This window comes from Muntiacus reevesi, chromosome 2 (genome assembly GCF_963930625.1).
Source record: "Muntiacus reevesi chromosome 2, mMunRee1.1, whole genome shotgun sequence".
Taxonomy (NCBI): Eukaryota; Metazoa; Chordata; class Mammalia; order Artiodactyla; family Cervidae; genus Muntiacus; species Muntiacus reevesi.
This window is the reverse complement of record NC_089250.1, coordinates 268882260-268897907: the sequence shown is the minus strand read 5'-3', so window position 1 is coordinate 268897907 and position 15648 is coordinate 268882260. Positions and strand designations below refer to the sequence as shown.

General features: G+C 56.7%; 2 protein-coding genes and 4 non-coding genes across 9 annotated transcripts; 5 read left to right on the top strand and 1 right to left on the bottom strand.

Moving 5' to 3' along the window:
- The first annotated feature begins 102 nt into the window (after positions 1-102).
- On the top strand, positions 103-6551 carry LOC136161603 (Friend virus susceptibility protein 1-like). Of its 4 annotated transcripts, none has more exons than XM_065926603.1 (6): positions 104-155; positions 1759-1792; positions 2008-2045; positions 3458-3496; positions 4567-4607; positions 5030-6551. In XM_065926603.1, the coding sequence occupies exon 6, from the start codon at positions 5058-5060 to the stop codon at positions 5907-5909; it is 852 nt and encodes a 283-aa protein (XP_065782675.1). In that variant the 5' UTR covers positions 104-155; positions 1759-1792; positions 2008-2045; positions 3458-3496; positions 4567-4607; positions 5030-5057; the 3' UTR covers positions 5910-6551. The 4 variants fall into 4 exon arrangements, with proteins under 4 accessions (XP_065782677.1, XP_065782675.1, XP_065782678.1 ...); XM_065926604.1 differs by lacking the exon at positions 104-155 and adding an exon at positions 338-358; XM_065926605.1 differs by lacking the exon at positions 1759-1792 and having other exon boundaries at positions 103-155.
- Positions 1828-1918, top strand: LOC136162334 (small nucleolar RNA SNORD88). The gene has a single exon (XR_010662135.1). It is a non-coding gene; the product is annotated as a small nucleolar RNA SNORD88 (small nucleolar RNA).
- Positions 3285-3378, top strand: LOC136162332 (small nucleolar RNA SNORD88). The gene has a single exon (XR_010662133.1). It is a non-coding gene; the product is annotated as a small nucleolar RNA SNORD88 (small nucleolar RNA).
- Positions 4387-4478, top strand: LOC136162333 (small nucleolar RNA SNORD88). Its single transcript, XR_010662134.1, has one exon. It is a non-coding gene; the product is annotated as a small nucleolar RNA SNORD88 (small nucleolar RNA).
- LOC136162331 (small nucleolar RNA SNORD88) lies at positions 4868-4959 on the top strand. Its single transcript, XR_010662132.1, has one exon. It is a non-coding gene; the product is annotated as a small nucleolar RNA SNORD88 (small nucleolar RNA).
- A 1081-nt stretch (positions 6552-7632) lies between the features above and the next one.
- On the bottom strand, positions 7633-13663 carry ACP4 (acid phosphatase 4). The gene is made up of 11 exons (XM_065926589.1): positions 13562-13663; positions 13386-13490; positions 13226-13312; positions 12300-12446; positions 11913-12011; positions 11561-11656; positions 9812-9944; positions 9649-9731; positions 9175-9269; positions 8696-8895; positions 7633-8620 (listed from the first exon to the last, which is right to left on the bottom strand). Exons 1-11 carry the CDS (start codon positions 13661-13663, stop codon positions 8505-8507), a joined length of 1263 nt encoding a protein of 420 aa, XP_065782661.1. The 3' UTR covers positions 7633-8504.
- Between the last annotated feature and the right edge of the window lie 1985 nt (positions 13664-15648).

Here is a 15648-nt window from a genome sequence, read left to right as displayed (position 1 = left end):
CCTCCCCAAGCACCAAAGTACAGATTCCGACACCGGCGTCTCTGCTGGACGCCCCGGGGCGGGGCCCACCTGGCGCCGCGGGGCGGGCCGTGCGAGCGGCGCGCGCAATAAAGCAGCGCGCGCTGGGGCTCGCACACGCGTTGCGGAGAGTGGAGGTGAGGGTTCTATTTTGGCTGGTGTTTGCCGGAGGGCACGCGTTGGGGACTCGGTCACGCGTGACGTGTGTGCCCGGGGCTGCAGCGGGGGCGGGCACGCCGTGGCGGGGACGGTGTCAGGACCTTCGTAAGCACTCAGTACCCGCGCCTCGAGGCGATCCCTGAGTGTTCCCTTCGGGGCGGCAGTGGCTCACTTGGAGAGGGTGATGGCTCCCTGGGGGCGCTCAGGGGGTGGAGGAGGAGTCCTGCTGCCGAAGCGAAGGCGGACCCCCGGGGCTGGCCCTCCTTTGCGCCGCAGTCTGGCTGCGCCGTGTCTGCTGCCCACGTTTCAGGGCTCCGCCATCTTGTCAATTTCTGGGGGGAATTTGCGGGGTGGGGGAAGGTGGGGAGGGTAGACTTATGACATAGTCTTTCTGCCTGAGGTTTTCCACTCCAGTGTTAGCTTACACGTGCTCTCCTTAGGAAATGTTCTTATGTATTCTGATTTCATGTGGCTGGCGTGTTTGTGCGATGTAGAACAGAGGCCGCGTGGGAGGTAGAGACAGGACCTCGAGGGTTGCCACGGAAGAAGTGGGAGTGGGATCTCTTAAGTGAATTACTGGGTTGTGTCAGAACCAGAGGGGAGTAGTTGTCGGACAAAGTAAATGGGGCCTTCGTTCATTTTCAGGAATCTTTCTGACACAGTCATTTAAATATCAGTTTTGTGCTTGCTCAGAACATCAGAGTTTTGTTAAGCGTTAGTTCTGGGCTAATGGAACTTTATGGATAGCGTTTTCCCGACTCCCGAGCAATACCACACCTCCTCCAAGGAGATCCAGCCCAGGAATAGCTAGCCGATTTTCTGTTTCCCCACCACAACCCAGCAAGAATCTCCTCCAACTTTGTTGCTTTTAGAAAACAGTTAATTTTATCCTAACTGTTGCCTTGTCACAAGTGGAAGGCAGTTTCTCATCCATTCATCACTCTTTTGCCATTGTCCCATATATTGCTTTTTCGTTGTTAAAATCCCCAAACATACAGAGAAATAAACGCTTAACAGGACGTTTCGCCATGTTTTCTTTTTGTGTACTTCATGTTTTGGAAATAAATTTCTTAATTCATCCAAAATAGTTAACACAGTGTCTCTAAAATAGCATTTTTTCTATTTAATGTCAGTGTTGTCATCATCCTCAATGAGACTGATTCCTTAAGGAGGCCATCTCCCATCTGCTCTGTGGTCATAGTTCCTGTCATTTCCAAAATGTCTTTCACTGTTTTGTTCAAAACTGGTTGCATTTTAAGGCTCTCTGGTGACTGCTTTTGCTGCTTGTGCTTCAGGTTTCACTTTTCCTCCTTATACACCGCCCCCCACCCCTGGACAGTTTCTTCCAAGGGATTTGCATCTTAGTGGTCACTGTTCAGGGTCAGCAGCCGGTAGAGTCAATGCTGGAAATCTGCAAAACTGGGCAAGGGAAGTAGTCAGTAGGTTCTCTCTACGTGATGGGTTTAGGACAGTCTTCTGTGGACCTGTGACACTGGGGAGGTGAGAGAGCATCTTGGTGTCACACAGGGAAGGCTGTGGGCATTTGTACCCTGTGATGGATTTGTGTTTTCCAATCTCTAGGCACTGTCAGCTTGCTTGGCTTCTGTCCCTGAAGGTGAGTGGCCCTGGGACCTGGTTGCAGAGGGACCCGGGCTCTCATGATGTCCAGCACTGGGCTCCGATTACCCCCTGAGGACACAGTGCCCCCAGGACCTTTGACACCTGGGGATCTGAGGGGCCTTGGTTTTGATGTTCTCTGAATTCCCCCCCACCCCACCCCACCCCAAGACTTTCCTCCCCCACCCTCACCAAATCCTTCCTGTGTTACAGGTGTGTCTTCAAGCTGAGAGGCCACCCACCCCACCTTGGTAAGAACCATTGCTCCCAGTACCTGACCCATCCAGGTCTAAACTATCTCACCCTCATTTGCGGTAACTTTGCATTAAACCTCTCTGGGACCTAATTTATCTGCCAGCCATAATGCAAAGCCCAACTGTTCTGTTCTTGGGCTTAGAGATGTTAGTCAAATGATTGCTCTCCTGAGCCTCAGTTTCTGTGTCTGTAGAATGGGTACAATCCACCAGGAGCAGATGGGCCCCAGTCCTCTGACTAGTTGGGTGGGGGATAGTGATGCCTCCTGCCTTCAAAGGTAAGGTTTGAATATGACAAGGAATATGGACTGCAGAAGGGGAAGATGTATAGTCTGTCCATGGTATCCATGGGGATTGATTCCAGGGCCTCACAGATGTGATGTGGAGGGCCCAGTGTAAGTTTTTGGATTTCAGGGGAAAAGGCTAATCCAAAGTCTAATTTTCAGACTCAGCAGAAAAGAAGCAGAAAGGCTAGAAGCACTATCATTGTCATATTGTAAGGTGGTGGTGGTGGAATTTGTAGACAATGTAACTTCCAGCAGAGTTTAGGCAGCTTCCCATGAATCATGCCTATGTAAACTGATACAGTTATCAAGTTTGCCCTCAATTTATACAATAGCCACTGTCAAAGGACACAGTTTATCTGGAGACTGTCTCACAAAATGTTTCAAGTTTTGGAGAATGTTTCACAATTGTTTCAGCAGCTAAATCATCAAGTAGGCATGGGTATGTGTGTTACCTGAAAAGAAACAACTGTTCCCAGTTCTAGGAGGGTTTTCCCCTCACCTCTATTCAATGAAATCTGGGCCTAAATCTGTATTCCCACTAATAAAGTTGACTTGAGATTGATGGACATAGATTACTTTCTAAATACATACTAGGTAGAACTGAAAGTGTAGTCTCTGGGAAGTTTTAGATTCTTGCTGACAAGTACCTGAGGGGGTGAGAAGCTGTGTTCTCTGAAGGGTTAGCTCAGAATGGGGTGCATCGGAGCATCTTTTTGGAAGGCCTCTTCATCCAAAGTGTTGTGGGCCGAGAGGGAATTTCTGGAAAGTGTGGAGTTGGGAGGATGCCACTTGGGCGGGATATGTGAAGGGGCTGAGAAGAGGAATCCCTAAGGGATGTGTAACATCTGTAGATTTCCGAGGCAACAGAACTGACAAGATGGGAGCATTTTATTCTGCATCGGCCAGTCAGAGGATGGTGGGATTGGGGGGTGGGGTTTGAGGGCACTGGGACCCCCCATGATGTCCAGCACTGGGCTCTGATCTCCACTGAGGACACGGTGCACCCCGGGACCTTTGACACCCGGGGGTCTGAGTGGGGGGTCCCACCTCCAGATGGAGGAGGGGGCTTGGTTGCTCCACATGCTGCCAACCTCCAGCTCCCCCACCCCTTCCTGTCTGCAGGTGGTTCCTCCAGGAGTTGAGCAGCCTGGCCACCCCTCGGTAAGAACAGAAGAGACTCCCCTTGTTATTAATACTGTAATAATCATAATCCAATTTACAATGGCATCAATTTGTTAATAAAATATATAGATTATGGTAATAATAAAGATAGATGCTGAGCACTTAGTCTGAGCCAGGCCGCATTTCTAAGCCCTAGAGTTGTGAAGTCGCTCAGTCGTGTCCAACTCTTTATGACCCCATGTACTGTAGCCTATCAGGCTCCTCCGTCCGTGGAATTTTCCAGACAAGAGTACTGGAGTGGATTGCCATTTCCTTATCCCCCCAATAACCTCATGATTTGAAATAGGTGCAGTTTTTGTCACTATTTCACAGCTGAGGCAGAGGCACATAGAGGTTGCAATTTGCCAATCCTTGGCTCCTTCTGGCCAGGAGGGGGCTTATTTCTGCAGCCCCCGTGTTCAGGGGGACCAGTGTGGTGGGGGCTTTCTCTGTCACCCCTCTTCCCTACAGTTGAGGATACAGGACCAAGGGGTAGATTTTGATTCCTGGTTTTGCCATTTTGACAGAGTGCCTTCATGATTTGTCTGCAGGAATAGGGCTGGGGCGGGATGTGGGTGTGTGTGTGTGCTGTGGGCCTGTCTCCCATGAGGTCCCAGGCCCCACCCTGCCTGGGCTTGTAGCTAATGCCTCAGCCAGTCCTACTGGGGATTGAGGAGGTGGCAGAGCTGGGGGTCCTTGAACAATCAGCCTTTGCAAGCCACCCCCGAAAGTACTGCATGCTCCCTGAATTCCTGTGGCATCCGCTGCGAAGATGGAGGGGTGGTGGTAAGAGGAAGTGGATGCAAGAAGGGCTGGGGTGAGGAACAGGTGAACCTGTAGGGTTGGGGGTGGCTTGCAGAGAGAGTTGGTGCCCGAAGGGGCCGTGCGAGGGACCCCCGTGATGTCCAGCACTGGGCTCTGATCTTCTGTGCAGACGTGGTGCTCCCCCAGGACCTTTGACACCCGGGGGCCTGAGGGGTCCTGGGCTCTGGGCAGAGGTGGATGGGGATCGTGTCTGCTGCACCCCACCAACCTCCTCTTCCCCACCCCCCACGTCTTCCCATCTGCAGGCAGTTCCTCCAGGAGTCCAGCCGCTCCTTCAGCCCTCCCGGTAAGAACAAGTTCTTAGTGGGTTGGCCAATGCCGTAATCGTATCGAACTTATCCGATGTAGAGATGGTGGTGGTGGTGGTATCCGTTCAGTCAGATGCTGAGCACTAAACTATGAACCAGGCACAGTGCTAGGCACTAAAGGCATCTAATCTTCACAGTAACCTCATGATGGGGCATGGTGGGTGGTGTAAGGTATAAGGGGAACCGCTTGGCGTGTGCGGAGACATCCGGTATCCTGGCTCCTGAAGGGCCGTGCTTGGGGCCCCCGTGATGTCCAGCACTGGGCTCTGATCTCCCGTGAGGACACGGTGCCCCCCCAGGACCTTTGACACCTGGGGGTCTGAGGGGCTCCCCCTCTGTGGAAGGGTTGGGGGTGGGTGACTGTTTCCCTGCCCAACGCCCCTCCGTGCCCTTCCCGCAGCTCTGGTGGCCCCCCGCCTGGAGCAGCCATGGCGGGGCGGGGCGACCGCTACTACACATACACGGAGCTCCTGGCCATCGCGCGGCGCTTCCGGCAGAATCCCAACGAGCTCATGATCAGCTGGATCCTGCGGGTGTATGACCAGGGCGGCCAGGCCCTGTCCCTGAATTGCGGGGAGCTGGCCCTGCTGGGCGACCTGACCGGCGACGCCGTCTTCAACTACCGCTGCAAGGCCCTGCGGGGTGACTGCAAGACGTTACTGGCCTGGCTGCTGCTGGCCTGGCGCCAGCGCTGGGAGTCCTTCCTGCACTTCGAGGCCACCGAGCTGCCCTTCCGGCCCTGGACCACCATGGAGGAGGGCATCCAGCTGGTACGCGAGCTGGGCATGCTCGACTGGATCTACTGCGAGCCGCCGCTCCCCGAGCCTGCCCAGCTGGCGCCGGAGGACCTGCCCTTCACGCAGGGCCTGCAGCGGCGCCTGCTGACAGCCGCGCCCTCCGAGCTGCGCCTCTCACTGGTCAGCCTGCTGGTCAAGGGCATGACGGTGCTGGAGGCGGTGATGGAGATCCAGACCATCGCTGACGTGGGCCTGCTCTGGCGCCAGAGCCAGCCGGGCCGCGCCAAGCTCATGCTGGGGCCGAACCCCACACGCAAGGACCTCATGGGCTGGCTGCTGAGCCACGGCGTGCCCAAGGAGCGGGTGGACAAGCAGCCCACCAAGGTCCTCCTGGAGCTGTACATCAAGGAGGCCAAGCGCAGTCGCGGCCACGCCCCCTATGGTCTGGGGGACGAGCAGCCCCCGCCTCCCCCGTACTCCGACCAGGCCTGCGGGGAGGAGCCACCGGTGCGCCACGAGTACGTGTCCCCCACCGTCGGGTAGGGGAGACGTTGGCCAGCGTGTCCAAGGAGCCCCAAAGACAGGTGGTGTCCGTGCCCGCAGCCACCTGTGGGCATCACGGGCCGCTGCTGGTGGGAAACAGGCGGCTGGCTGGCTCTTGGCAGCTGCTGCAGGATGCAGGGAGAGAGTCTGTTACATTTCCAGTCTGTTACACTTTAGCCCGATGGGCAAGGTGGGGTGGGTGGGCCTTCCGGCCCCACTGCTCTGCCACACGGCCCACCCCAATCCCCAGGCACTACAGGCCAAGTGGGAGACCCCGCCGCCCACACCATGAAAGCACTTTGAAGTTTGTACCCGTTTTCTTAAGACTGTTTTTTTGTTTCTTTTTTTTTAATGCAGTTTTTTTTTTACTCTATGATCTTTAGCAGACAACACTTGTTTTTTAGTGGTGCTCGTTTCCCCCTTTGTGAAAGATTGTCTCTTAGACTTTTTTTTCTTCTGCAATGCCTTTCTCTTAAAATGGAATTTTCGCCTGCGAAGGGGATGGCCTGTCCCTTTTTCTCCAGCTGCGTGTGTGGCTGGAGGGTCTGTCACCTCCGGGTGAGGGGCAGTGCGGCCAAGAATCCCAGCTTTGTGAGGATGGACAGCCCCAGCAGGTGGTACAACGCATCCATTAAATAAAAAAAAAACAAAAAACCCGTGTGTCACTCCCTGTGAGTGGTGGTGTTTGGGTGCAGGGGTGAAGCTGGAGCCAGAACCTTCCCCTAGTGAGGCTAGGGGTAGGTTGCATGGTCTCCATGACCGCCCCCCCCCCCCACCGCCCCCGCCACGCTGTCTGCAGAGAGGGGAGCACTGGGCTCCTAGTAGGCCGTGGGAGCTGCTCCCAGCAGCAGGGTTAGGTGAATCAGCTAGAACTTTGCTTGGGTCTTCTGTGGCTCTATGGGGCTTCCCTGGTGGCTCAGTGGTAAAGAATCTCCCTGCCAATAAAGGAGACGCGGGTTACATCCCTGGGTCAGAAAGATCCCACAGCAGGAAGAAATGGCAACCTGATCCAGTATTCTTACCTGGGAAATGCCATGGACAGCAGAGCCTGGCAGACTACAGTCCATGGGATTGGACGTGACTGAGCATGCTCACACATGGATCCATAAGCAATAGACTATGTTCCTGTACCCCCTCCACCCCCGCAAGACCATGAAGTGCAGAGAGCATTCCTAACTCTTCCCTGAGGCCCTGTGACTGCCCCAGAACTCCAGGGCAGATGGTAGCCTGTGTTCTCATGACCTGGGCAACCTGGGGGGCCCGGATCCCCTGCCCCACGATGCTGGGTGGTGGGTAGTGCCAGGGAGTGTGTACTGGTGGCCCCACTTGGGGCAGGAGCATTTTCCTGTCTCGTCTAGCTGTGAGGACCCAGCTGTTAACCTCGGCCCTTTTTGTCCCATGTCTGGAGAGGTCTGGGTCTGCACACCAGGCCCCACCCCTGGTGCTGCAGCTCTGCCCCATCTAATAGGCACCAAATGGCATCAGAGTGCCTGCTGCCTACCAGGCTACTCGTCCAGTCAGATGGGGTGTCAACACGAGGCAGACATCGCTGCTGCCCCAGACTGCTGCTTGGTGTGTGGGGAGGACAGAGCCTCCTGGGTTGAGGGGTGACACAAAGCCCCACAAGAGCAGGCCTGGCACCACCCAGTCTATGACAAGCACCCATGAGCCTGCTGTTTATTAGGTGTGTGGTAGCTTCCCTTAGTTCAGTGCCCGCCCGCAAATGAAGCTCCTGATCTGTACCTTCCAGGTACAAATGGGACCTCAAGGCAGCCACTGGCTACCATACCCGGCAGTGCTCAGGTGGGGTCCCTGCCCCTTCAGGTCATCATTGTAGCCCCTGCTTTGCTAGGCTGCCCCCCAGCAGTGTTACAGGCCCCACCAGCTCTGCTGGTTCCCAGGAGGTTAATTTCAGGGGCCTGGGAGTTTTTGCATCAAAGGAGGTGGGGCTCAGTTCAGTCTCCAGGCATGCGACCTTCAGCTCTCCAGGCTTCCCAGTCTGTCACCAACTCCCGGAGCTTGCTCAAACTCATGTCCATGGAGTCGGTGATGCCACCCAACCATCAGGTGGGGGCAGAGACCAGTTAACCCAGAGTCACGGCCTCCGGACCAGTCCCAGCAGGCTGGCAGTGGGCCCAGGCTTTGAATCAGCGCTCTCCCAGCAGTGCGTAACCCACAGTGGGGGGCTTCTCCCAGAGCACAGGTGATGACACCTAGAAACGGGTTTCCACGCGCACACCCCGTGCTCCCAGGCATGTATAGAAACCTGCACATAAACACCCATACAGGTATTACCCACAGAAGCACAGGACCACGTAAGTCTGCACACGAGTGTCAAGTATGTATATACACAAGCACTACACGGATTCATGCGGGAGCGCACGCATGGATAGCCGTCCGCGTGCACCTGCACACAGACCCATGCACCCTTCAGCCCACACGCATCCACAGGGCCACGTGTGGCTTCCAGGCCTGGGAGCCCGCCCGCGCATTCCCCCAGCGCGCACAGTAAGTCACAGAAGCCAGAGGAGCGGGTGAGCAGATGTGTTGGGATCCAGGTTCAGTTGTGGGGGAAGGGGTGCCCAGTTTCCTGGCTCACACGGGGCCCCCCCAGGCCCGCAAGCAGCCAGGTCTCCAGGCCAGCAGGCCCAGCCCCATGCTGAGGGCCGCCAGCACGGCCACAGCCCCAGCCAACAGGGGTACCACGGTGGCTGCGGGGAGAACACGGGGTTGTGAGTCTCGAGACCGGCGCCCCCCACTCCCACCCCAGCGCCGAGGGCCGTCACCTGCGGGGGTGGCGGGCTCGTGGGAGCCGTGGCAGGGGATCCCGTGAGCCGGAGGCCGGGCGGGGGCCGTCAGCTGGCGGAATCGGCTTAGTGGGCAGGGGGCTGGGCACCCGGGGAGGCGGAGAGTCAAGGGCAGGCCAGCAGAGTCGTTGCGGTAGAAGAGGGAGACGGTGACGTTCCTGGAGGGAGAGAGCAGGCGCCTTGGTCCCTCCTCGCCTTCCCTGCCGCTGACTTTGAATCTGGAGAAGAGCGACAGGATGGAGCACTGCGCTTCTGACTCCTATCCCTGCCCATACCGCCCCTGTAAACTCACCCTCCAGGCCCGTGCCTGAGTCACGCCACGTACCGGGGTCGCCATCCCTCCTACGCTAGAGCGTCCTGGCCCTGCCCACTTCCGGGTACCACCCCCTCCTCACCCTGGGTGGTCGCCGTCTGGGTGGTCGCCGTCTGCGTCGTCGCGGTCCGCGTCGGCCGAGCGCCGCCGGAACTCAAAGCCGAGGCAGGCGGCGTAAGGCGGTGTGTGCCCGTCGTACAGACCCAGGGCCCCCTGGAGGGCCAGGAGAGTGCTGTCGTGCTGCGGGCGGATCCAGGGATGAGTCGGGGCTCCTCCAGATGGCCCTCAGACCCCTTAGAACAAATAACCCCCCCCCCCCAAACCTCCTCACCCTGGAGGCAGCCCCACCAGTTACAGGTGGTCATTTAATAAATATGACTGGACAGCTCAGCCAAAAAGCCTGTCATTCCAGAAGAACTGAATTCTTTCCCATCATCACCTCCCTCCTTCCAGATTCCATACCTCTGGTGATATGACCCGAGAGTATAGTTTGGAGATATGTGTTACTCAAGGCATGAGGCTGAGGTTCCACCAGGACCATGAGTCCCCCCTCACCCAAATCCCACCCCCTCCCCATCCCTGTGCCCACGTGGCACTGCCTCCCTTTCCGAAGACTTACAGCAGAATACATAACCATCTTGAGTGGCAGCCCCAAGCGCTGCACCCGGGAGAAGTTAGCCAGGATGGCATCTAGCAGGATTCCTGACAGGGCAAGACAGAGTGTTAAGAACCCTCCAAAGGAAGCCGCTTGGGCCTCCCAGTCACCCGGTCCCACATCTCACCCCCACTCAGCTGGGCCTTCTCCGCTGCCTGGGGTGGGCCCACGTGAGCTCCGATATCCAGAGCCGAGATCTGAGCTAGTGTCTGCAGGACATCTGGGGAGGCCCAGGATGGGAGGGAAAGACCATGGGCTTGCTGAGGAGAGAGGGAGGGAACAAAGTGACCGCGATGTCCAGACCTCTTCTTGCTCCCCTCAGACCCACTGGCGATGCCCCCATCAGCTGCAATTCACTCTTCCAACCCTTCTCTGACTGATGCCCTCATAGGCAAGGTCTGGTCAGGAAATTATGGTCTGGGTAATGTGCTAAGTTGCTTCAGTCGTGTCCAACTCTTTGCGACCCTATGGACTGTAGCCCACCAGGCTTCTCTGTCAATGGGATACTCTAGGCAAGAATACTGTAAGGGGTTGCCATGCCCTCTTCCAGAGGATCTTCCCAACCCAGGGATCAAACCCACATCTCTTACCTCTACCTGCGTTGGCAGGCGGGTTCTTTACCACTAGCGCCACCTGGGTTGTCCTTGGTGTGGGTAAGAGCGATTATTAATTAATCATGGTAATGACCATTATTCCAGAAGCCCTTATCGGAAACCCTTGGGGCCAGAGCTGTTTCAGAATTCAGACATTTGGGGGGACTGCCCTGGTGGCCCAAGACGTCCCTGGTGGCTAAGACTCCATGCTCCCACTGCAGGGGGCCCAAGTTCGATCCCTGATCAGAGAACTAGATTCCATATGCCACAACTAAGACCTGGTGCAACCAAATAATTGATTAAATTAAAAAATAATAATAATTCAGACGTTTGGAGTTTCAGAAAGTTCTGATGGAGAGGGTACTATTAATATATACCTCCTAACTCTCTGGTCAAGGCTATGGCTTTTCCAGTGGTCATGTATGGATGTGAGAGTTGGACTGTGAGGAAAGCTGAGCGCCGAAAAATTGATGCTTTTGAACTATGGTGTTAGAGAAGACTCTTGAGAGTCCCTTGGACTGCAAGGAGATCCAACCAGTCCATCCTAAAGGAGATCAGTCCTGGGTGTTCATTGGAAGCAGTGATGCTGAAGCTGAAACTCCAGTACTTTGGCCACCTGATGCGAAGTGTTGACTCGTTGGAAAAGACCCTGATCCTGGGAGGGTTTGGGGGCAGGAGGAGAAGGGGGCGACCGAGGATGAGATAGCTAGATGGCATCACCGACTCGATGGGCATGAATCTGAGTAAACTATGGGAGTTGGTGATGGACAGGGAGGCCTGGCGTGCTGCGGTTCATGGGGTCGCAGAGAGTCGGACACGACTGAGCGACTGAACTGAACACATCCAGTGGGGGCTGGGGCAGCCGCCTTAGACACACACGTTGTTCTTCCCACCAGGCAATTAGGAACATTCCCATTAAGTAGGTAAGCAAGCACTGCCAGCCTCAGGCCGCTTCAGGTCAGCGCCTGGCGCCGAAGCTTTGCCTTCCCGCGCTTTTCCGATTACGGAACTGGAGGATTTGAACGGCAAACACGTAGACCGAAAATGCCTCACCATATGCCAGGCGCTATTTTAAGCGCATCGCGTGAATTAACCCCTTTTGATCCAAACAGTAGCCCAAGTTGATAGGAGTGTCGCCATTGTCGTTGTATAGATGGGGAAACTGAGGCACTAAAGGTTAAGTGGCTTGCCTGAGGGAACACAAGTAGTGAGCGGCAACGCTGGGATTGGAACCCAGGGCCCTTAACGACTTGGCCGGCTGGGTGTATGGGTCAGGGGCCCACCTGGCAAATCAGAGTGTCCAGGACCTTCCATGCCTTGCGCAGCGGCTCCCCGACCAGCGACAGCCCCGTGAAGTTCTCCAGGCGAGTCAAGAAGTCCTGCAAGAACCGAACCGGGATGGGTGAGCCTGGCAAATGTCAGCGCCCCTAGGGTCCAGCCACGTCCGACCGGCCCCGCCCCTCGCACCAGGCATCGCCCCGCCCCCTCAGCATGCCGGCCCCGCCCTGTCCTGTGGGTCCCGCCACATCCACTGGCCCCGCCCCATCCTGGTCGGCCCCGCCCCCTCAGCCTGCCGGCTCCGCCCTGTCCTGTGGGTCCCTCCCCATCCTGCCGCATCTGGCCCGCCCAGCTCACCGTCCAGCCCTCCAGGGCGGTCTGGTACTCGGTGGCCTCCGTGGCCTCCCTCAGCAGCTCACGGTATCGGGGACAGCTGCGCGTAGGGAACCTCAGCAACTGGAGGAGACTGAGGCTCAGAGGGGACAAAAGTGTGACTGGGGCCCGACTGCAGGCAGGGCAGTGGGGCTGGGGGGGTCCTGTCTCCGGTCCACGGTTTCTCCCAGATATGGCTGAGCAGCGCGGGGTGGGCGGCTCACCCCACCAGGACACCTCAGCCCCAGGGAAGGCATCCTTGCTCCGGTTCCGGGAGGCCCCCAGCCCCCAGCCCCGTCGGGTCCGAGCCTGGTCTCCGAGCCGCCGGCCCTCTCCATCCCTCCCGCCCCCAGGCCCCGTCCGGCCCCTGACCTTGTCCTCAGTGACCGGCACGGTGTGCACAGGGATGGGCCTCCAGGCGGCCTCGGAGCGCCCTGGGGCGGCCTCAGGGAACAGCCCCGCCAGGTTGGCCTGAGCACTCTCCAATGTCCGGTCAAAGTCTGTGCTGCGAATGTACACCTGGATGGGGGGTGGGGAGAGGACAGGCCACAGAGCCGCTGTCGGGGTCAGAGGTCAACTACAGCAGCAAACCAAAGCTTCAGATTCAGCTCAGGGTCGAAGGTCAGGTGTTAGGGGTCAAAACTCAGGGCAGGTTCAAGGACCTGGCCTTCAACATTAGAAGTTGGTGTCAAGGGTCAGAGGTCAATGTCAAGAGCATTTGGGTCGGGGTGGGAAGTTGGATGGACACTGAGGATTAAGGGGATCAGTTAAGCCAATGAAAGTCGGAAAGGAAGCTCAGAGTCGCTGGAAGTGGAAAGTTAGAGGTCAAGAGGAGGAGGGCAGGTTGGAGGTCATGAGATCAGGTCAGCAGGAATGATCCTATGGTCATCTGTCAGGAGACAGAGGAAGATAGAGGAAAGTCAGATTTGATGAAGGGTAGAGGTCAAAGGTTGGAGTCAGAAGGCCGGTAGAATCAATGAGGGACAAAGACAGAATCAATCAAGTTTCCAAGTCAGAGGGTCTAGCTGGGGTCAGTGAGAGTCAGAACACAGAGGTGGAGACCAGAAAATAAAAGTCAGACTTGATGGAGGTCAGAGGTCAAGATGTGACTCAGGTTGAGATGGAGTCAGGGGTCAGTGTGGGTTAGTTGATGGTTCATGGGTCAGAGATCAGGCCTAAGGTGCAGGTCAGGTGGATGGGGGTGAAGGGCCAGAGATGGAGGCCCAGGGAGGCGCTGGAGTCAGTGGGGATCAGAGGTGAGAGATCATGAGGTAGGATGAAGGTCAGCATGGCCGTACCTCTTCCCGCCGGTACTCGGGGCTCAGAAAGTCCTCGTAGCGGCTCCTCAGGAAGCGGCCCAGCTCCAGCTGCTGACGGACCCCCTCCTGGGGACAGAGCTGGCTCAGCGAACCCCTCCCCGCCCCCGCCCCACCCCTTGCTCCATCCCCAGCGTCTCACCTCGGTCAGCTGGCCCAGGCCACGTGGCCACAGGGTGGATGCAACCTCCTTGTGCGGGTCAGTGGGGTAGGAAGCCAGTGGGGCCCGGTCGCCATGGCGGAACACCTGGGGAGGGGACCAGGTCAGAGCTGGCCTGGGGGACGTGAGGGGCTGGGCCGAGGCAGGGGGCACCTCACCACCGCCACGAAGACCAGGGGTCCTTCCGTCAGGGCCGGGGGCAGCAGCAGCAGCAGCAGGAGAGGTCCGGCGGGGTGGCCCCGAAACCCTGGCCCGGCCATCTCCACACAGCCAGACGCTGAGCTCAGCGCACTGTCTGCGCCGCAGCCCCACCTGCTCATTACCCCCGCCCCAGCACCACCCCCCCCACCAGAAGAGCAGGTCCCAGCACGCCTCCCCCTGGATCCAGAACCCCCAACCCCCCAGGGCCTCTGTCAGCCATGGATTCACCGGGGATGCTTCCGTTTAATCTTTCCCGCAACCCCAGGAGGTGTTGATCTGATTGCCTCCGTCTCCATGGTTCGGATGGGAAAACTGAGGCACCGCCAGGGTAGGCAGTCTGCCTGAGGGAACACAGCTAGTGAACGGCAGAGCTGGGGTCTGAGCCTAGTGCCCTGAGCGTGGGTGCAAAGGGAGGGAGACCCCCACCCCTGCCCCATATTCTGGACCCTGCCCTCTCCTCCCTCCCCGCTATGCCTGCCATGTCTGTTCTTTGAGGTTCTCTTGAACTTCTTGGTGATTTCATCTTCTTTCAGTGACACTCACAGTTGGCCAAAGTCAACAAGCCCAGAGGCTGAACACCCGTACCCTGGAGTTGGGACAGGTTGGGTTCAAACCCCAGCTTTGTCACATATAAAGCTGTGTGATTTGGGGCAGGTTACTGAACCTTCTCTGTGCCTTTGTTTTCTCATTCATAAAATGGGGACAAACACGGTCTGTACCTCAGAGAGGTTCTTTGAGAATTGACAAGTTCTAATAGATTGGGAGCCCCAGTAGCTCACTGGTAATCTGCCTTCCAATGCAGGAAATGTAGGAGATGCAGGTTTGATCTCTGGGTTGGGAAGATTACCCTCAAGGTAGAAATGGCAACCCACTCCAGTATTCTTGCCTGAAAACTCCCATGGACAGAGGAGCCTGGAAGGCTCCTCTGTCCATGGGGGTCGCAAAAAGTTAGACACAACTAAGCCACTGAGCATGCAATGCAATATATTCGGCACTTACTCCAAGGGTGTGCAGAGTAACTGCTCAATAGTGTCAGTTATCTACTGCTGTGTAATAGGTCACTCTAAAACAAAATGAGGACTTCTCTTGTGGTGCAGTGGATGAGAATCCACCCACCAATGCAGGGACACGGCTTCCAGCTTCGATCCCTGGTCTGGGAAGATTCCCCACGCCATGGAACAACTAAGCCTGTGCGCCAAGGAACTAGATCCCCGCACGCCGCAGCTAAAGATCCTGTGTACCACAGCTAAGACCTGGCATAGCCAAATAAATGAATAAAATAAGAGAGACCACAGAGAGCTCCCTGGCCTCTCCCATCACAAGAGGGCACATCAAGTAACTGTAAACCAAGAAGCCGGCTCTCACCAGACACCGAATCTGCCAGGACCTTGATCTCTGGATCTCCAGCTTCCAGAACTAGGAGAAAGAGATTTGTGTTGTTTAGAAGCCACCTCATCTGTGGTATTCTGTTAGAGTGGCCCAAACAGATTAAGACAAGCCCCAACTCAAGATCCTTAACGTAATCATTGCTGCGAAGTCCCTTAAGCCATGTGAGGGAAATACAAGGTTCTGGGGCTTGGGGTGTGGGCAGTTTGGGGTTATGACTCAGCCCACCACACAAGTAAATAAGGGGCAGCCCGCCCCACCCCTCTGCCCACTTTCTGCCCTTCTCCTTCTCCTTCCGGTTCCGTGCTTTTAAGGAGGCCTTCTGTCTTCAGCACCATCCTGGCCCCTCTGCTCTCTGGATCCCCTTTGGGGTCAGCCAGTGAGGGGAGCAGGAACTCCGAGGATGGTGCTGGCTGTAGCATAGATTTCCTAGGGGAGGACCCTGTCCCTTGAGGGTCTGGTGACATGGTTCTCAACACTTGATGCCTATGTGTGTGTGTGCTAAATCGCTTCAGTCGTGTCCAACTCTCTGCAACCCTATGGACTGTAGCCCACCAGGCTCCTCTGTCTATGGAGATTCTCCAGGCAAGAATAATACTGGAGTGAGTTGCCATGCCCTCCTTCAGGGGATCTTCCCAACCAGGGATCGAACCCACGC